The sequence below is a fragment of the Muntiacus reevesi genome, chromosome 1, assembly GCF_963930625.1.
Source record: "Muntiacus reevesi chromosome 1, mMunRee1.1, whole genome shotgun sequence".
NCBI lineage: Eukaryota > Metazoa > Chordata > Mammalia > Artiodactyla > Cervidae > Muntiacus > Muntiacus reevesi.
In genome coordinates, this window is record NC_089249.1 from 83,918,136 (window position 1) to 83,940,037 (window position 21,902).

The window sequence follows — 21,902 nt, forward strand, 5'->3', positions numbered from 1 at the left end:
TTCCTCTCTCCACTTGATATATCAAATAAATGTGTTCAGAAGTCTCTGTTTTGTCACTTCTGCTGGGGGTGGAGGGTGTGGGGGGATGAGGACCAGGGAGGGAGGGTGATACTAACTATAGCTATAAAGATCGAGGGTTTCTTCAAGGCTCCATCCACCTTCTTTCCAGGAAAACAACTGTGGTTGTAGAAGAAGAGGCAAGTGTCCCATGTCTTGAAGATTTTAAGGCATCTGATAGGTTTTCATTTCCCTCAGTCTCCCCATGCCCATCCTTAAATTCTTTAAGATTCCTACAAAGAATCTGCCCCCTCCACCATCAGCAGCTATATTACAGTAGATTAACTGTCCCTCTTTCAAGCTTCCTGCTTCTTGACCACTCAGTTTTTCCTTGGTGGAGGGCTAACTTTCATCTCCCCAACTGCATTTCATCCTTTTTTTTTTTTTCCTACTTCTTCTGTTTACCTATGCTTGATTTCCAAGGCCCTGTTGGGTGGAGAGGGAGGGAGGGAGAGAGAGAAATAGTATAACTTCCACCTAGGTAAAAATGGTATGATATTCAACTGACAAAGGGTGTGTGTATGTGTGTGCATGTGTGTAGTGTGTGTGTAACAGTAACAGTAATTGGAGGAACCCAGCCTGAAACGTTCTATGAACAAAGGTACCTGTTTTAATTTGCCCCCTGGACCTTTCAGCTTGCTGGTTTTCTTCCTATACTCTAACTCTTCCTTGCTATAACAATAGGTAAGGGAGCAATTCTACTGTTTCTTCCTTCAACTTAGAATTGGTGAAATCAGAAAATTACCCAACGATGCGTTATAACAAAAAGATTAAAATATTGGAAGTCAGAAGACCTATTGTCTAAACCCTCCTTTGCTACTTCCTGGCGATTTAATTTTGGACCATGTATCTAGCCTGTCAGTTTCCTTATCCATAAGATAATAAAATGTAGTTAGTGATTGCAATTATTAGATAAGACAATTCACTAAAGTACACTGTATAGTGTCTGACGTACAGTAATTATGTGCTCATTAAATGTCAGTATCTCTTCTTCCTTTAGCTCTACTATCAACTGCATATGATCTTGAACAAGTCATATCACTTCTCTGAGTCATTTTCCTCATCTACATCTATGAAATGAAGTGATCGGACCAAGACTAAGAATCTACTCATTTTGTCTACAGTTCTCCCCAGTCATGCATCCAGGCCCCCCCTTTTTTCCCCCTCTAGCCTCGCCCTATGAGTCTGGCCCGCTTTCTAGTACTCGAAAAGATGCGCCAGAGCTAAGCTTCTCCAGGGTAGCGGTATCGCTTTTTCTCTTTGTAATTGGTTGCTCAGAACCTCCGCCCTCAATAATTTGCCTATGGTGGAAGGGCAGCCGGCCAGCTCCCGCCCCATCTCTGGTGATTGGCATGGGACTTGGCTCGTCCCCGCCCCCGTTTGACTGACGGCTGGGCTCCGGCACCTCCTTCAGTCCCTGGGCGCTCGCTGGCGGGGGCGGCTGGGACCGTTAGCTCGCCAGGCTGGCAGGCTCCGGGCCGCTACTCCACTGGCGGCCGGGATGGAGACCTTGCGAGCGCAGCGACTGCAGCCTGGAGTGGGCACCAGCGGGAGGGGCACTCTGCGAGCGCTTCGGCCCGGAGTGACTGGGGCCGCGGCTGCCACCGCCACACCCCCAGCGGGCCCCCCGCCGGCCCCGCCGCCCCCCGCACCGCCCCCGCCGCCTCTGCTTCTGTCCGGGGCCGCCGGGCTGCCGCTGCCCCCGGGCGCCGCAGGCAGCCCTGTGGTACTGCGGGAGGCCGTGGAGGCCGTGGTGAGAAGCTTCGCCAAACACACGCAGGGCTATGGCCGAGGTGAGTCTGCGGGGTCTGGCCTCCTCCGGGACACCCTCTCTGTAAGAGAGCTTTGCTCCCACAGTCCTCTGGATCGCTTTTCCTGGCTCAGAGCCCTCACATGCATTTCCTTTTGGGGAGTTTCCTTCAGGGCTACACACACACAGACACGCACACGCACAGACGCGCATATTCATACACACGTTTAAGCCTCTCACCCCTCCCCTTTATTGAGTTACTACTATATTCTCCAGGGACCCGTTTTTACAGATGTAGCCTTCTTTTCTTCCCAGTCCTTTCCTCTTTAGAAATGGACTTCCTCCTGTAGCTTAGTGCTTTAGCATCTCTCTGCCTTTACAGACTAGCCCCCATTGTGTGGGATCCTATCCTTTATCTCAGAACCAAGACGTTTCTCAGCCACATCCTCTCAGTCTTTCTCCTGTGATCTCAGCAATTCCTGGGCTCCCAGCTAATTTACTCTATCTCCTTAACCTTGACTTTTAAATTCTTTTCTTACTTATGTCACTCTGAGATTTCCAGTGCAACTTCAGATTTACTGGGGAATTAGGCAGGGCTTTCATAAGCCACCTGTAAATTGTGCTTTTAAATTTGGACCCCTGCCAGCTTCCTATGACTTAGTGCCCTACTTCGGTGTCTTTTTAAGTATGGAGCCTCACACAACTCCAGCCTCTCTGTCTGTCTGGCTCTGTTTTCCTGGCCCTTGCCCAGGAACTGAGGATAAATCCCAGGCCTTGGCTCTCTCAATGTTAAGTTCAGTGGAAATGAGCCAGACAGAAACCCTATTTCCTTTAGAAATCTTCATCTTAAAGATGCGTAATTTCCCGGGTTTCTGAAAAAGGGGCTGTGAGGATTTTCTTTGTTGTTTGTGTTTAACTAGTGCAGGATATCATGAGTTTGAGTTTCAAGATTTATAGTGTAAAAAGAAATATATAGTAAGGGGTGTGGGGTACAGAATTCAGGCCTGAAATTTCTGAGACATCATTTCTCTCTGCATGGTTAAGTCCTGCTTGACCTGGAAGTGACTGTATCTCTAACTTTCTAGTTTATCTCTTTAGTACAGAGGAAGGTTGCAGGGCTTTCTTTATAGATAGTAATGACTTTTTTTTTTCTTCCTGAGAAAGTGCAGTGAGAAGAGCACACACAAAGGCTTTGGAGTCAGACAAGTCTGATTAAATTCCAGATTAAATCTCTGTCACTTGCCAGCTATGTCTCTGTGGAAGAGACTTAACTTCACTGAGCTTTGATTTTCTTTGGAATTATTGTCTCAATAAATGAGATATTGCACCTGATAGATATAATGGGTACTTTAAAAATGATAAATATCCTCTCAAGTTTACTGGTTCATTTCTTTGGGAAAGAACACATATTTTCTCCCACTGTTAAATCCTAACAGTGTAAAACCAATGATTCCTATGAAAACATTTTAAGATCTATTTTGCTTTATTTGCACAATGATACATTTCCCATCAGTTTCCCTTTGTTCTTCATTTTGAACTGCTACCAAGGGGCTGGCACTCTGCTAGGTGCTTGGAATACAAATGCATATTATCTTGAAATGCATCATGAGGGAATTTAATTGTTTTTTCTAGTTTAACTCCTAGATTTAACAGGGCACTGTAATGGAATTGTCATTAGTTATTGTCCTGTTACTTCAGGCCTCTTTTAAATTGAGACCAAGGGAACGTCTTTGCTTCTGAGCATAGGAGTAGCAACCCTAAATCTGATCCCTTCTTCCTAGAATCTTATAGGTGTTTATTAAAATTATAGAGGAGTGACAATTTCTTTTGTCTGTGTTACCTCAAGAGGCTCTGGTTTAAACTGAGCATCCTGTAAGAACTTTTCCATTTCCTTAGAAAAAATGAGGGTGAGGGTAATTATAAGGGAATTATACTGACAAAGAGCAACCAGTTAGCATTCAGACTCTTCAGCAGTTCAGTCCTCCAGCTTGCCTACCTCCCACCACAGTCCTTCTCGTTATTCTTGAGTTTCTCATTTCCAGTCTGGGTGTCCAGCCAGTACTTTGGGAAAGTTTGGCAGATAGTTCAGCTTCAGGCAAGCAGAATCTCTGCCGATTTGGCTCAGAAGACTTTCACCACATGGAATCACTTACTCTGCTTCAATTAATAGGCAAAACTGCCACTGGCCTGTGTCCACACACCCTTGTGACTGATGGCATGGTATTTGGGGGCTGGCTGTATTCCCCTGCATATAATTTACTTTAGTCTTTGCCCAGACCAGTCCTCAATCCAGCAATGCTTTACTGGATTATCTTCAATTCAAATCTTTCAACTTCCTCCTGACTGCTCCAAATTCACCTTCCAGGCATGGTCTTTAGATTTACCTCCTGTAGGCTCTCAGCATTAGATTCTTCTGTTATCTCACTTATTTGTCCTATATCTCTCCCTACAGTCCCCACCCAAGATGCACACCTAGTTTAGTATGCTGTAGGTTCTTAACCAGTTTAGTGCACAGGATTTGGAATCAGAGAATCTGGCCCTGTCAAATAGTGGCTGTGTGATCTTGGATAAATTACTTTCTCTCTCTAGGCCTCACCTGTTCTAGTCATTCAGTTAATGAATATTTATTGATCACCAGGGGTGAACAAGACACTCAGTCCCTATCTTCATGGAGCTCACAGTCCACTTTATAGAGCATGTGTGAGAATTAATGATGCACTAAAACAGGACAATACAGCAGAAAGAGGATTGGTTTGGGAGGCAAACAAACATTGGTTCTAAATTCTGGTTCTGCCACTGTGGTCTGTTTCCTAACTTGTTCACCATTTGTACAGTGGGTATTACAATGCCTATCTTAATAGTTATACGTGGATTAAATGAATGCATGCAGCAGCTAGTTAGTACTCAATGGGTGGTTGCTATTATTACGCATGTGGAATACTTTGAAGACTGTGCATTTGATAGGTACTGTTAGCATTACCATTTCATTTACCCCTATTCCACATGGCATAGAGACCCCTTCTTCTAATGACTCACAGCTGGTAATCTCTAATCTGGCACAATTGCCTGAACAACCAAGTTGCTTTCCTTGATCTGTAACTTCTGTGTTACCCTTTTCAAACCTATCTTTTAAAAAAAAAATTATTGCTGTCCCATGGGACTTTCCTGGTGGTCCAGTGGCTAAGACTTCTCACTTACAACACAGGGAACCAGGCTTTGATCCCTGGTCAGGGAACTAGATTCCCACATGCTGCAACTAAAGATCCTCTGAAGCCAAATAAATTTTAAAAAATATTGCTATCCTTTTATATTGCATATTGTTACATGATTGGAAATTCAGCCCAGCTACTCCACTAGGCTGAACAAATGAATCTTATGTGGTATTTTCTGTTTAGTTGTTCCTTTTCCTCAGAATCACAGACAGCTTCTTTGTTCTAAGTGACTATGTAGTTATTAATAAAATGATTGGTCTGGATATTTCCAAAGTTTGAAATGTAGGATTAGACCCTGTATTTGTTTCCTGTGGCTGCTCTAACAAATTATCACATACTTAGCTTAAAACAGAAGAAATTTATTCTCTCACAGTTCTAAAGCCCCGAAGTTAAAAATCAGTATCACCGGGCCACAGTCAAGGTGTCACAGCACACCTGTGTGCCCTCCAGAGGCTCTAGGGGAGAATCTGTTTCTTTGCCTCTTCCAGCTTCTGGTGCTACCAGAATTCCCTGGCTTGTGACAGCACCATTCTAATCTCTGCCTCCATGTTCCTGCTGCTTTCTCCTCTTCTGTTTTCATCAAGTCTCCTTCCCTAAGGACCCCTGGGTTTACATTTAGGACGCACCAAGATAATCCATGATAATTTCTCCATCTCAGATCCCTAACTTAATCACATCTGCAAAATCTTTGCCACATAAGGTAATGTTCACAGGTTCCAAGGATTAGGACATGAACCTCTTGGCAGGCACATTATTCCACTTACCATAGTCCTCTCCCAAAGTCACTGTCACTTTTCAATCCCTCCCTTCTGGAGACTGTGCACTGTGGGCTATTCAGGGGTGCCTTCTACAAGCTGAATTAGGAAAAGTCAGGTGAAATATTGTTAACCAGTTTCCCTATCTTCATAGTAACATGAATTAAGCCAGGCCACACTATTCTTACCATCTTGTATGATCAGAGAGAACCTTCTCACTCACTTACTTTCATTATCTGTTTATCCATGCTGCCCCACTATAAAATTTTTGATTTTTATAAAATTTTTTATTATAGTTTCATGTGTTGTTTTAGTATTTTTACTCTGGTGTATGTGCACTCTGTCTCTCTTACCACTTAGACATTCATCTAATATTTTATCTCCTAAGGGAAAAACTGAAAGTATTCTCTTTCATGTTGTTGTTCAAAATTATGGTACAAGCACTTAAATGTTCTTCACTACCTTGATCTTTCCTGTCCCTTTCAGCCCAGCGTCTATTAGTTACCTCCAAAAACCAATTGTAGCTGTCAGATGTGTATGTCTCAGTAATTGCTACCCTTATACCTCACTGTCCTTTAGCCATCCTTATGTAAACCATTATATCCATGGTTTGTCACTGAAAATCCTGCGATAAAAGCTATGAGCATTCTCCTACACATGCACATGCACACACACACACAGACATGCTTAATTTTACTTAGAGTTTTAAAGGTCTTGTGAACCCTTATGAAGTTCAACCATGGACTGGACTTTGGACCCTGGGTTAAGATTCCCAAGTTGGAAAAAACATTGGCATCAGGTTCTGCTCCAGCTATGTGACCTCAACCAAGTCACTTACCCTTCCTTAGCCTGAGATAGACTAGATAATCTCTGAAGTCCCTTTTAGCTCTAGAAATGAATGAGCTTCATGGGCTTCCCTGGTGGTTCAGACGTAAAGAATCTGCCTGCAATGCAGGAGACCCAGGTTTGATCCCTAGCCAGGGAAGATGCCCTAGAGAAGGAAATGGGAGGGAAGATTCAACATTCTTGCCTTGAGAATTTCATGGGCAGAGGAGCCTGGTGGGCTACATGGGATCGCAAAGGGCTGGACACGACTGAGCGACTAACACTTATGAGCATTTTCAAACGCAGATCACAATTCATTGCCTTTTTCCCTGATCATTTGCCCAATTTCTCATTTCATACTCACATTTCTGAAATAAGACTCCCTATTTCATTTGGCTTTGAGTAATCATTAAAAAAAAGTCCTAAAAATTTTTTAAAAAGTCCTATAGTCTGTGCCAAAAGGGATTTAACTGGATATATAATGGTCATATACTTTTTAATAGGACCTTCCCCATTATAGCAGTCTTCTCCCCTTCCTCTTTATTTCAATATTCTCCTTGTTGTTTTTATGTCAGGGAACTTGTCACCCAACACGTTGTGCTAGATTGCCTCAAAGAGGGAACTGAGCCTGAAAAGATCTCAATGTAAAGAACTAAGGTGGCTAAGCTTTCTGGGCAGCAATGACCTCTGAAGAGTCCCTGCTAAAACTAAGGATGGGAAGGAGAAAGTTTTCTTTTCATGCTGTCTTTTAATGGGAGAATGAATATTTTAAAAAGTCAGTTAAATATAGGGTATTAGTTAAGAGCTTATGCTGCTTTTCAAACCCTGGTTGGTACATGGAGTGCTTGCTTCAGTTGCAGAGCAGCTAAGTTATTCTTGTCCACTATATTTTGAACACCTTCCTGGCAGGAAATTTATGTTACTCGTCTTGGCATCTCTAATGTCTGGAACAGAGCTGTGCACCTATTGAGTGCTCAACATTTTGCTTAGTGTGTATGTGGCAGCCATGAAAATGTGCTGGCTCATATCTGGTGCTGCAGGGAGCATAACTGACTGACAGTCTTAAACTGCTGTCCCCTCTGAGCTCATCACCATGTTTGCGTTGAGGCCATACTGCCTGCAGGCTGCTGTCTGTGACTGAGCGCAGCAGGGCTGCTAACTCAGGCACATCCTGAGATGTGGGATTCCTTTGGCTTGAGTACCTGGCCATGCCTTTCTTGGAACTGTGCTGCAGTCTGAGACTCTCATATCCACACTTCTTGCCTTCACTCTCTCCTTCCACAGGTGTCAGACCTTGAACCTGGTCTGAAGGCTCTCCCTTCTCCTCCTTCCTCCCCAACAAATCTCTTGGATTTCTGACCCATCTTGGTGTCTTCTCCTTGTCAGACCTTAACTCACATAATATAGTAGAATTAACAAGTCCTTGTTGTAACAAAGGGTGGAGAGTGGTCATGGAAGATATTGGTGAATGTGTATGATAATTTATTGTTATGAGGCTTTTAGTTAAAGGCACTTGAAATTTTGGAACCCTAGAGTCAAAGAGATCCTTTCCAAAGGCAAACTGATTCTATCCCGCCGTCCATTTAAAAACCTTTCAGTAGCTTCCCATTGTTCCAGGATAAAGCCAGTATTCTAACATGACCCATCACATCTGACCTGATCTAGCCCTGGCTTTTTTTTTTTTTTTTTTCTTGCAACCTCATCTTGCATTATATTACCCCTCACTGTCTCTTTTCTGGCCACACTAGTCCCCTTGTTCATTGTACTTCCTGCTGCTACAGAGCCGTTGTCCGTGCTATTTCTTCTGTTCAGAGCACTTTTCTCTCACCTTTTTACCTAGTGATACTTATATCCAAGCTTAAATATTACCTTGTCAGGGTAGCTTTCTTGGACCTTCTTAATTAGGTCACATGTTCCTACATTTCCGACCATTTACCACTCCTTTATATCATTTATCTCAGTTGTAGTTTTTAATTTGTTTGAGATTATTTGGTTAATCTCTCTCTCCCTGTTTAGACTGTAAGCTGCAAGGGAAAAGGAACAGGGTTTTGCTCATGATTGTAGCCTAGCACCAGCACACAGTCTAGCACACAGTAGGTACTCAATAATTTTTGTGGAATAATTGAATCTAGGTATTAGGGGATGCGGGGAACTGTCCTGGAATACAGTGTCAAGTCTGGAGTTTGATTTTACCCTATTTACAACTAATTACTATATGTGAGAGCTGGACCGTAAAGAAGGCAGAACGCCAAAGAATTGATGTCTTTGAACTGTGGTGCTGGAGAAGACTCCTGAAAGTCTTCTGGACAGCAAGGAGACCAAACTAGTCAATCCTAAAGGAAATTGACCCTGAATATTCATTGGAAGGACTGATGCTGAAGCTGAAGCTCCAATACTTTGGCCACCTAATGTGAAGAGCCAACTCATTGGAAAAGACCCTGATGCTGGGAAAGATTGAAGGCAGGAGGAGAAGGGGACAACAGAGGATGAGATGGTTGACTGGCATCACCAACTCGATGGACATGGGTTTAAATGCTTTTAAATGGTGATAGGTGGGGATCTTAGAGGGGGTAGTCTCTTCATGTAAGTACAGGTTACAGATAGTGTATTGAAGCAGAGCACCATTTGGAAGCATTCTTATTGCTGAACTTACCTACTTCTCTTTTTATAGTGAATGTGGTGGAGGCACTTCAGGAATTCTGGCAGATGAAACAGTCACGAGGGGCTGACTTGAAGAATGGGGCCCTAGTGGTTTATGAGATGGTTCCCGCCAACAGTCCTCCCTATGTCTGCTATGTCACCCTGCCTGGGGGAAGTTGCTTTGGGAGTTTCCAGGTAAGAGCTGGGAGGCAAATGTAGCAGAGATAAATGCATAGGTGCTAGTAGTGGCTTTCTCTATCACTTTGGTCATTAAATCTCTGTCCAAAGTCACCTGTTTGAAGACTTGGACCAGTTCTGGGTAAATTATTCTAATAAGCATCTGAGGCTCATTTGACCAGAAAACAACCTTTGTAGCATGCTTTTCTTTTTAGTGTGTGTGCTAAGTCACTTCAGTCGTGCCTGACTCTTTGAGATCCAGTGGAGCCTGCCAAGCTCTGCTGTTCGTGAGATTCTCCAGATAAGAATACTGGAATGGGTTGTCATGCCCTCTTCCAGTGGGTTTGAGTTTTACTTATTTATTTATTTGTTTTTTAATTGAAAGATAATTGCTTTACAGAATTTTGTTGTTTTCTGTCAGATGGGTTTGAGTTTTGAAAGCTGAAAGAAAAGTAAACTACTAGCACCTAACTCATGTTCTGATCTGGCTTTCCAGTTTCTTGCTGTCTCTTTTTGAGGACATAGGTTAATATCCATTGCACACACTACTTTTTCATAGGCTGTGGTCAAGGAAAGCAGTGTTTGAGTTCTCTAAGAAATCAAAGGAGAAGGACTATGTATGGTGGAAATAGTACTCATCTAAGAGTTAGCAAATCCAAATTCTCATTCCCCTGACTGGCAGCGGGGCAAGTCAAGTAATTTCTATGGGCCTCGGTTTCTCCATTTATAACATGAAGGAGATAGAGTAGATTATTTCTAGCCAGTATTTCTGGTACTGCCATTCTACAGTTATATAAAAGACTTGTATATGATGATGAAAAGAGTTGATGGTATTATAGGGTAACAAAAAATTTGACCAGTGTGAATATTATCAACAAAGATGAATTTTTCATATTGCAGACAGGAGAATAGCTTCCTGAAATGTCAACTTAGAGCCTGAATAGGAATTTAGGGGGGAGACTAGACACTGCAAGGAGATCCAACCAGTTCATACTAAAGGAGATCAGTCCTGGGTGTTCATTGGAAGGACTGATGTTGAAGCTGAAACTCCAGTACTTTGGCCACCTCATGCGAAGAACTGACTCTTGAAAAGACCCTGATGCTGGGAAAGATTGAGGGCAGGAGGAGAAGTGGACAACAGAGGATGAGATGATTGAATGGCATCACCAACTCGATGGACGTGGGTTTGGGTGAACTCCGGGAGTTGGTGATGGACTGGGAGGCCTGGTGTGCTGCAGTTCATGGGGTCGCAAAAGTCAGACACAACTGAGCAACTGAACTGAACTGAACTAGACACTTTTGTTCTGTTTTCTGTGTGACTTGAATAACCCTTAGACAAAGTTATACCCTCCGCTATGTGCTTCCATAGCACCTTGAACTTCCAGTATCAAATCACTTACCACAACATATCGTTATTGAGTGTTTCTCTCTCCTAGTGGACTATGCTCTACGGTGGCAGAGATAGTGTCAGTCTTCTTTCTTATTCAGTTTTAAATCTCTACCGTCCAACTCAGTGCCCAGCACAGAATAGACATTTAATAAATCTGTTGCACGAATAAGTGCCATTGTAGCTCAGTTGCAGTCTCAAATAGAAACTGTCTAAAGGGAGCTTCATTTCAAATCGGGTGACTCAATGTTTCTCTCAGAACCCCAGCCATTTCAGAGAAATAAATATGTGCCCAAGGTAACTAATGTTTATCTTTTGCTTCTAGAAAATAAGATCTTTCCTTCCTTCTCCTACCTCATCATACCGTTGAATAAAGATGTAATAATCTTATGGTGATGCCCCAAGTGAGTGGAAGTCGCTCAGTCGTGTCCAACTCTTTGAGACCCCATGGACAATACAGTCCATGGAATTCTCCAGGGCAGAATACTGGAGTGGATAGCCTTTCCCTTCTCCAGGATGCCCCAAACTGGGCCATTACAGTAACTCAATTTCTGTTATTTCCTGAAAGAGTAGAATTATCTCTCCTGGCCTCTTTTAGCTTATCTTTTATATCCACTCTGGCAGGTGAGATTTCTCCTGGTGGTTTTCTTCATAGATGATTTTTCAGAAAGAGCCGAATGGGCAGCAGGCTAATAAATAGTGAGAGAAGTGGAAACAGAAACTGAATAAGCAAGAAGATGTAGGATTAATGTACCAAACTCCATATGTTGTCTCAGAGAGACCTGTCAGCTAAAGGAAATTGGGAATTACTGAAATTAAGGATGGTTAAGTAGCAAACATAATCTGGTCTACTTTTTAAAATTACATCACATTCTTTCTTTTCTCTTATCCTAATCATAAATGTCAAAGGGCATAGAGGCCTTTGAAACAGCCAGTAAAAATGAATTTTAGAGGTGGCTAGGGATCTGAAGTTGAGTGATTCAAGACTTTTGAAAATCAGACTTTCTTTTTGATACATATGTTGGATACAATATAAAAACATGAGTTAATTTTTAAGTTTTTATTGTTTTCCTCAAGTCAGCTTTCCTTTCCCTAGCTACCTCTCTTCTCTTTGCCTCTGCTGGGAGGGGGTGGGGGAAAGACTATAAAATCCTTCCTCAGATCTTAGACTCCATTCATGGATAGTTCCCTAGCTCATTGCATTACTGGGGAAACTGCCTGCACATAGCTAAGGGTAAAGTCCAAGAATCCCAAATGGGTGCTTCGGATAGAGACTAGAGGGCTCCTCTGCAGAAGTAGCCTAGATACAGCTTTGTTCTAATCTTAGATTATATAGAGGGATAAAAAAAAAATCTTGCCCGTCGACAGAATAAAAGAACAAGATACAGATTTCTAACAGACTGGCCAGAATCTGGCTTTTGAGTAATTAATTCTGTTGACAGTTTAAACAGAGGTACTTTTTGTATCCAGTGATTATATGCTGACTTCAGCAATCTCCTCCATCCTGCCTTCAATTTGGTATGAGCTACAGCTGTCTCCAGTTCCTTAATGACTCCAGGATGTGGAATCAAACTTATGTTTCCAAGTTCCCTGACCATTTTACAATAAAAACTTTGGAGGACATGTAGAACAAACTGACTTTTCCAGAGTATCCAAGTGTTGTCTATGCCAAGTGTTTCCTTCCACTTCTTTCTTCCTCTCTCTCAGATACACATATACACATATTTTCTCTGTTTACTGCCTAGTTTTGCCCCACAAAAGCTGAAGCCCGGCGGAGTGCTGCAAAGATTGCACTAATGAACTCTGTGTTTAATGAACATCCTTCCCGAAGAATCACTGATGAGTTCATTGAGAAGAGTGTCTCTGAGGCCCTGGCATCTTTCAATGTGAGTTACTTGGAGTTGGAAAGGAGGAGAGTGGGGGATGGGAGAATTGGCTGATTGTGAAATCTTGTGTATTACTGGGAAACAGAGCATGAATTCTTGGTTTTCTTTCCTGTCTACATTTCTGTTCTGTTTATTTTCTGTCAGTCTTTTGTATTACATGCTCCAAATGCTTCAGTCTCTAAATCTATGTAAGTTTTTGTTATTTTGTCTCTTTCATTATGCCTCTGGTATCTAGAAATCTTTATTTCAAGATTTATGGGCTTTTAGAGATATTATAGAATAAAAATTGAACCGGAATTTTGCTTTTCCCAATTTTGGTTTAAGACCTTACTCCCTTTTTCCTTCACTCTTTTTTTTATACAACTGTTTCTATTGTCACTTGTTTCCTGCCTCCATTACTTCATCTTATTAATAAAGAACATGTTACAATATAAGTGTCTTGTCTTCTCATGTTCCTAGGAATGTGGAGGATAATTTATTTACTGTCTTTAAAAAGAACATCTCTTCTTTCAGATGATAATGATAATGATGATAACCATAGCTAATCCTAACTATGTATTTATTTCGTACCAGGGACTATACTAGGGGATTTATACGTAGTTTATCTCATTGCATCTTCACAACAGTCCTACGAGGTATGGTGGTGGTGGTGGTTTAGTCGCTAAGTCGTGTCCAACTCTTGCGACCCCGTGGACTGTAGCCTGCCAGGTTCTCTGCCCACTGGATCCTCCAGTCAAGAATACTGGGGGGGGGGGAAAAAAAAAAGGAATACTGGAGTCGGTTGCCATTTCCTTCTCCCAGGGGATCTTCCCAACCCAGGAAATGAACCTGGATCTCCTGCATTACAGGCAGATTCTTTACCAACTGAGCTATAAGGGAAGCCCTCCCTATGAGGTATAAGTACTATTGATACCCCTCTTTTACAGATGAGGAAATTAAAAACATAGAAGTGAAGTTTTGCCTAAAGTAATATAGCTTGTAGATGGTAGAACCAAGACTAGAACCCAAGTCAGCTTACAAAGTTTTCTAGCTTAGAGGTACATCTTAAAAATTAGTACTGCCTTCATCCTTCCTCTCAAAAGACCATTGATAGGAAGATAAAGTCAGATCAATTTTCTGTTTCTGTTTTCTTTACATTTAAGATGTAATTACATATACTAAACTGCTTCAGTTATCTGTTTTGTAGATTAGTGTTGAACACTTTGACTCATAATCCTTCTGTTACCTAGGACCCATCTGTTTTTCTCCTATTAGTCTTTGCCCCTGTCAAGCAGTGTCTGCAGGGAACAAAACATTTTATATTAATCAAATCAGTTAAAATTTCAAAAGCACATTTTTCAGTCTTAAATCATCTAATGTATTGATATTATAAAATGAAACATCAGTTTGGATTATAGAAAGTAGTGCTTATGAGCATGGGCTCTGAATTTATTTTGAAATTTTGGTCCTACTTGTTATGTGACTTTGAACAAGTTAGTCTTTTCCAGTTTCCTAATCTGTAAAATAGAATAACAGTTATGCCTATCACATAGGATTATTGGATAAAAGAGATTATGTTCCAGCATTTAGCACATGTTATCTGTTTAGGTGCCTTTGGATGCAAATAATAGAAAATCTCACTTCAAATTGACTTAATAAATAAAGGAAGGAAATGTACCTAACGTGATAAGAAGTCTAGAAGTAGGGCAGATTTCAGGACTGGATGATTCCATGGGTTAAGAATGTCATCATTTAGCACAGTAGCTCCAACCTGGACTTCAAGCCTGAAGACCAGTCCCATTTTAACATAAAGGACGAGTTCTGTCGTCCTATCTGCAGGAGCACACTCTTGGGAGGATAAAGTGGGGAGACACTCAGGTGCAAAATTTCCTGCAAAATCAGCTGTCTGGGAGTCTAGTCACCAGGTCTGAACGAAGCAGACTGTTTTTTTTGTCTGTACTGGGTCTTCATTGTTGTGCCCAGGCTTTCTCTAGTTGTGGTGATTGTGGGCTACTCTCTAGTTGTGCGTGGGCTCTTGGCGGGTTAGCTCAGTAGTTATGGTATGTGAGCCCTAGAGCATATGGGCCTCAGTGGTTGTGGAGCACAGGCTTAGTTGCTCCTTGGCATGTGGGATCTTCCTGGACCAGTGATCCAACTGAGCCCCCTGCATTGGCTAGCAAATTCTCAACCACTGGACCACCAGGGAAGTCCAAAGCAGGCTTTAAAAACAATTATTTATTTATTTATTTACTTTTGGCTGTGCTGGCTATTTGTTGCTACACAGGCTTTTCTCTAGTTGCGGTGAGCGGGGGCTACTCTCTAATTACGGTATGTGGGCTTCCCACTGGGGTGGTTTCTCCTGTGGCAGAGTACAGTCTCCAGGGAGCGCTGGGCTTCAGTAGTTGCGGCTCCCAGGCTCTAGAGCACAGTCTCAATAGCTGTGGTGCTTAGTTGCTCTGTGGCATGTGGGATCCTCCTGAATCAGGGATCAAACCTGTGTCTCCTAGAGTATCGTCATCTACTGGTCAAAACTTTTTCCATCTCTCCACTCAGCCATCCTCTAGATATTGGCTTTGCCCTTGGGCTGACTCCCCTCAGGATACGAGATAGAGACAGAGTTCCATTTGTTAAATACAGAGAAAATGACATTGAGAGAGAGAAAGAGACCATCTTTTCTAGTATCTCCTTAGTAGCAAGGACTCTTTTCCCAAAAGCTCTCCAGCAGACCTTTCCTCTACCACCCATGCCCAGAATTCTCATCTTAAAATCAGTTACAGGCAAAAGAGATTAGGATTTACCCACTTGGAGTTAGGATAAAATCATTCTTCCCTGAGGTAATTGGGAGATGAGTAGGTCCTGTAGTATGGAAGAAGTAAATAGACATTGGGTAGGTCACCTGCAGTGTCTGTTAGAAAGTGTTTAAGAAATGTAAACTATTATTATTCTCATGCCACTATTCTTTTTTGATTAACCTCTCAAATTGAGAACTTAGTGGATTTCTCATTAGTACCCCAGTGGAATTCCTTCTCCAAAAAAAAAAATGATTTTCATTTGGTCTTAGCCATGGGTAAAGAGTGATGTCCACATTTTTTGCTTTTAACTTTTGTCCTTTAAAAGTCCTGAATCTGACACTGTATTCTGTCTTCTGACAAATCACCTAGCCTCTGTGGTTCTGAATTTCCTCATTTGTAAAATAAGTAGGTTAAATTAAATTAATTCTAATTCCTTTCCAATTATATTCTAATGTTCCTATCACTAATCAAGTATTCTGTGATTAAATGTCTATTGAATAAATGGAGTTCATTTATAACCTTGTTAGGTGTAGAAGTATCCTATGAGATGGAACTTGCCAATGTTGGGTTGTGCCATTTGGTATACTCCAGATAGTTTACAGATGTGCCATGATACTGATTCCCTCAACTCTCAGGGGAACTGAGAAAGGCGTGGGGCAGATGGACTCTGCCCTGCAGCCTCTGCTGGCAGCTGTTCTGTGCTGTATCATGGAGGTATCGCAGTGAACAATTCTAGATAAGAATGAAGACTCTTGCTTGCTTCAGAGCCCTAAATCCTAATAATGAAAATCACCACTTTTTTCCTCCCATCCTCTAGATTTTCACTTCTAGATCCAAATTTTATGATCTTTGTTTCACCACAAAGATTTAACCATGCATGGCATGATTATTTCTCATGAGCCACAAAACAAACTGGGTTGATTTTGAGTAGTTCTGACTTCCTGTTGATTCTAGCACAGTGAAGGCAAAGAATGATAATAAACTAGCATGGTATGCTTACTAAGTGCCTGACAGTATTTAAGGTGTGATACATATACAGTAAAACCCCATGATAAAGTATCCCACAATAAACTGAATTTTAATATAACTTGATTGGCTCCTGACCTCTACCTGATCCCTTTGCTCAAAAAGAGCAGAATAAATTTTGTATCTTGGGAGTTTGGGGGTGTGTGTGTGGAACTGGCTAGAAAGAGCAGGAAACCTCTTAGGAAGCAAGAGGAGAAAGTTGGATCCCTGTGTTCCCAGTAGTCTCCTGGCCTAATGTTTCTAGATCAGGTTGACAAAAAGGATCACTAGTAAACCAGGAGATGTTCTCATTTTGGAAGTCCCCGCAAGACCCTGGACCTAGAATTATCTTCAATAATATGAAACCACCACCAAATGGCACAAACCAGAGCCAGTACCAGAATGGATTTGGATTGTGTAACTGGATACCAGGTGCAATATGATAATGCACTTACATTATATGCTTGGAATTGTTAGACTAAATTTATCTTTTTTAAATTTAAATTTTTAAAAGAATATCTTTAATCCTTAAAATAATACTGTAAGATAGATCTATGATTATTCTCATTTTACAAATAAGGTAGCTGGGGAACAGAGAGGTTAAATGACTTCACCAAGACCATAAGAGTAGTCCAGTCCATGCTCTTAACTTCTATACTGTATTGTTTTGCATACACTCTAGGCTTACAGGTAGGACAGTGTATCTTAACTCGACCCTGGCTGGGTCACATCGCCAGTAGAAGACACATGAGGCAAATGTCCAGGAGGCCAAACTGCCACCCAGAATTTGCCATGCTTATGACTTTTACAGTCACTCTTTAAAATGCATTTGCTAATTGTCCTCTAGGTTAGTCCAGTCTTATATGCTGAACTCACTGTTATTTTAGCTAAATCAAGACTCTCCTCTATGTTTCAGTGCTCTCCCTTTTGTAAAATAGGAAAAATCAGATTGACTTATCTCTGTCACCTAAGTTAAAATGTGTGATGGCTCCAGAGGCCTCTGGACTGTGCTGAGCAGCAGAATAGCCACTAGCCACATGTAGCTATTGAGCACTTGAATCGAGATATGCTGTAAGATGAAACAGACACCAGATTTTGAAAACTTAGTATAAGAAAAATAATGCTTCATTAATAAGTTTTACACTAATTATAGTTGAAATAATATTTTAAGTATATTAGGTTAAATAAAATATGCTATTAAAATTAATTGTTTTTACTGTAATATGGCAACTAAATTAAACATGTGACTTGCATTATATTTCTCCTAGACAGTGCTGCTCGAGGTGATAATCCTGACTGAAAATCTATTGTCTTTTCTTTTCTTCTGTTACCAGGGCAACAGGGAGGAAGCTGACAACCCAAATACAGGGATTGGTGCTTTTCGATTCATGTTGGAATCCAACAAGGGCAAGTCAATGTTGGAGTTTCAGGTACTATACTATTCCACCTACTTCCCTGGCTCTGATAACATGGATCAGACTGTATACACACACACAGACACACACATGCACACACACATGCCTCGTACTAAGACTCAGTTGGAAAGGAAGGGAGAAAAGGTTATAGAATATTTATCAAAATATAAATACCTTCCTTCCCCCAAGGCCCCAAGGACATATCAGAGTTGGTATAAGGCATGCTCCCACAAATAAATTTTGTGAAAGTTTCCCCATTTAATTATTTTTTAAGAAACAACATTTAATTGTGTATTTGGGCGCCTCAGGTCTTAGTTGCACCATGCAGTATTTTCACTGTGTCATGTGGGATCTCTTGTTTGGGTGCATGGACTCTCTAGTTGTGGCAAGCAGGCTTAGTTACTCTGTGGCATGTGGGATCTTAGTTCCCTGATCAGGGATCGAACCTGCATCCCCTTGCATTGCAAGGCAGATTCTTAACCACTGGACCACCAGGGAAGTACTCCCCCCCATATTTAATTCTTATACAACCTCCATATACCACTGTCCTGGCACTTCATGTTTTCTTCCTTCAGGAGTTAATGACAGTTTTTCAACTGCTGCACTGGAATGGCAGCCTTAAGGCCATGAGGGAAAGACAGTGCTCTCGGCAGGTAAGAGTTCCTGTGGATGAGGGGAGTCTGGCAGAAGGGGTGTTTTGAGGTGGCTGTTGTGTTATAAAGAAGCAGGTCTACCAGGTTATGGTAAAAAGCCTCTTGATGAAAGTGAAAGAGGAGAGTGAAAAAGTTGGCTTAAAGCTCAACATTCAGAAAACTGAGATCATGGCATCTGGTCCTATCACCTCATGGGAAATAGATGGGGAGACAGTGGAAACACTGTCAGACTTTATTTTGGGGGGCTCCAAAATCACTGCAGATGGTGACTGCAGCCATGAAATTAAAAGACGCTTACTCCTTGGAAGGAAAGTTATGACCAACTTAGCATATTAAAAGCAGAGACATTACTTTGCTAACAAAGGTCCGTCTGGTCAAGGCTATGGTTTTTCCAGTGGTCATGTATGATGTGAGAGTTGGACTGTGAAGAAAGCTGAGCGCCGAAAAATTGATGCTTTTGAACTGTGGTGTTGGAGAAGACTCTTGAGAGTCCCTTGGACTGCAACGAGATCCAACCAGTCCATCCTGAAGGAGTTAAGTCCTGGGTGTTCACTGGAAGGACTGATGCTGAAGCTGAAACTCCAATACTGTGGCCACCTGATGTGAAGAGTTGACTTATTGGAAAAGACCCTGATACTGGGAGGGATTGGGGGCAGGAGAAGGGGACGACAGAGGATGAGATGGCTGGATGGCATCACCGACTCGATGGACATGAGTTTGAGTAAACTCCGGGAGTTGGTGATGGACAGGGAGGCCTGGCGTGCTGCAATTCATGGGGTCGCAAAGAATCGGACACGAGTGAGCGACAGAACTGAACCAGGTTTTGAGTCTTGAAAGTCTTACGTAAAGTGCCCACTTCATTCCTATAATCTTAACTGTGATTCTTTTACCTGCCTTGCTTCTCCCACCAGGAGGTTTTCCCATGAGACTCAACTCAGAGGACTCCAGTGCTGACTTTGGTTAGGACTCAAAGGCTGAGAGTTCCTAGTCCCAGTTGGGTTAATGAGGAATGAATCTTTACTTTGTCTGTGACTTTCACATTCCTCTCCCCCTCCAGGAAGTGTTGGCTCATTATTCACACCGAGCCCTAGATGATGATATTCGCCACCAAATGGCATTGGACTGGGTGAGCCGGGAGCAGAGTGTGCCAGGGGCACTGTCTAGAGAGCTGGCCTCTACTGAGCGGGAGCTGGATGAAGCCCGGCTGGCAGGCAAGGAGCTGCGCTTCCACAAGGAGAAGAAAGATATTCTCATGCTGGCTGCTGGGCAATTGGGCAATATGCATTCCTCCAACTGCTAGGCGTCTACCCACATACTCATATCATCTCCAGGCCCGGTTTTTGTATGTCCTTTCTAAGACTTAGTGTGACTTCTGTACATACTTTCTCAATTTTATACTTTAAAATATAGATATATATATATGTGTATGTATAAATTCTACACCTAGATTCCTATTTGTTGAGATATCCCTTTTCTTACTTCTAGTTTTTGGACGTAGTTGCTTTTGAAACATATCCACACTGCTTTACAAGAAAAGCAGGCTGTCTTCAGAGCTTTGTGGGCTCTTACACTGCCAGTAACTCTGTGTAGTCATTTCAATAGCACAAAATGACTTACTAGGCGTTCATGTCTCCTTTTAAAATAACAAGGAGCTTGAATAAGGACTCTGAGCCCCACCCTTATCCTCATTCCTGCTTTCTCTTGGACCAAACAGAGCATGAAAATGAGAACTTTGGCTTTGGTTTTATCTTGAGCTGGGCCTACTTGGTACCAAGTTGTTCCCTCAGTAACTAGGTTACTTTACAACCTACACCACACCACACTACCACCTTACTCCTCTTCTGCCTACAAACGGTACTCCATTTTAGGGCTTCCTCACTTTATTATTTGAAAGGAAGTGGAGAGCTGGTGGTTTCTTAATTTTAAAATCATTGCTGAGAAACTTCCCAGGAACAAGAGAGGAATTATAAACACAGTCTGCAGGGGCTTATCACCTGTGTTGCTTCTGGGGCATAGATACCATACCATACCAGACTCTATTGAAGGGGTAAGGGTTGAAGTTACTTATCTTTCAATATTCTCTTTTCACTCCTCCTCCCTGCTCACCAAGCTCAGTTAAGCCCTGTCTATAGATCTTCCTGCTGCAAAGATTGGTAGAAGGTAAAACATATTTCCCTTTCTTAAAAATGTCCTCCCATCATTTTGGTTTTTGGAAACATCTGTCCAATTTGGTGAGGGCTATGTTCCTCCTACTCCCATGAAGTGGCTACTGTTTATGACCTTAGATGTATATAACTAGATTCACATTGGTATTCCTCTTTCCTTTCCTCTTCCTCCAAAATGATTATTAGAGCATGAGCCGATCAGGAAAATTAGAAGATACTTTGGCATTATGGCACTTCCTAATGGGAACCATAAGAAACTCCAGGAGGGGAAAGAGAATCAATGATCAGCTACTTATGTTTTTAATATGAATATTATTCTCTTCCCCTACCTCTTTCCTGGGTAAAACAGGAGAAAGATGATCTGGAGTATAGCTAAAGCATTCCCCTTTGGGAGAATTTTTTGTACATTTCTCTAAGATATATTTTCTTCTTGTTTCTGTAATCACCTTATACTATATTATAGCTTAGTGCACTTCCTAAACTGAGTTTGGGAAATTTAATATTCCTGCAAATACACTTTCCGTTTAACAATTATATACTTTGCTTTTAGAAATAGGTTAGGAAACAGGCTACAATTTGCACATTTGGATCAGATAGGGAAAAGATGAAAGTCAGCTTTCTTGCTTTTGAAATCATCTTAGTGACCAGTATATATGGGATCAGAGGGTAAGGAATCTAACAACAGTTTTATTAGTACTTGAAAGGAATTTCTTTGAATTATCCAAGCCCCATTTCTGTATTCTTTTCCATGAAACACATGTAAGGCTGGAGCAGAGGCTCCCTACTTTTAAATAATGTGTGTCTGTTCAGTTTTTATTTATGTTTATAATCCAGAAATCACAAACTCTCATTTCTCCTTTGCTGTTTTCTCTGGGAAGGGGTGTGAGTTATGGAAAGAACTTGTCTTTGCATCTCCTTGATTATTTTTCTCAAATACCAACCAGTAAGATCCCAAAGAACTTGAAAATAATTGTTCCCTGATATGTCCACTTTTGGTGTTAAAATTTTACTTTTTAGTACTCTCTGTGTATTTTATATGTATAATTTTATACAATTAAAAATAGATTTTTGTCTAGTGAGCCATATTGACTCTTTCTTGAGACCCATGTATCAGAGAAGTTCTAAAATGACCCTTTCTCTTAAAAAGTTCAAAAAAGAACTTTTCTTAGTATTTTTAGGGTGGAAGAAATAAGATTATACTGCT

The 21,902-nt window shown here is 41.5% G+C and overlaps 1 protein-coding gene across 1 annotated transcript; it reads left to right on the plus strand.

The window, feature by feature from the left end:
- The first annotated feature begins 1,474 nt into the window (after positions 1-1,474).
- Positions 1,475-21,777, plus strand: LIX1L (limb and CNS expressed 1 like). Its single transcript, XM_065905332.1, has 6 exons — positions 1,475-1,850; positions 9,271-9,434; positions 12,549-12,689; positions 17,800-17,895; positions 18,456-18,533; positions 19,591-21,777. The coding sequence occupies exons 1-6, from the start codon at positions 1,559-1,561 to the stop codon at positions 19,831-19,833; spliced, it is 1,014 nt and encodes a 337-aa protein (XP_065761404.1). The 5' UTR covers positions 1,475-1,558; the 3' UTR covers positions 19,834-21,777.
- Positions 21,778-21,902: the final 125 nt, after the last annotated feature.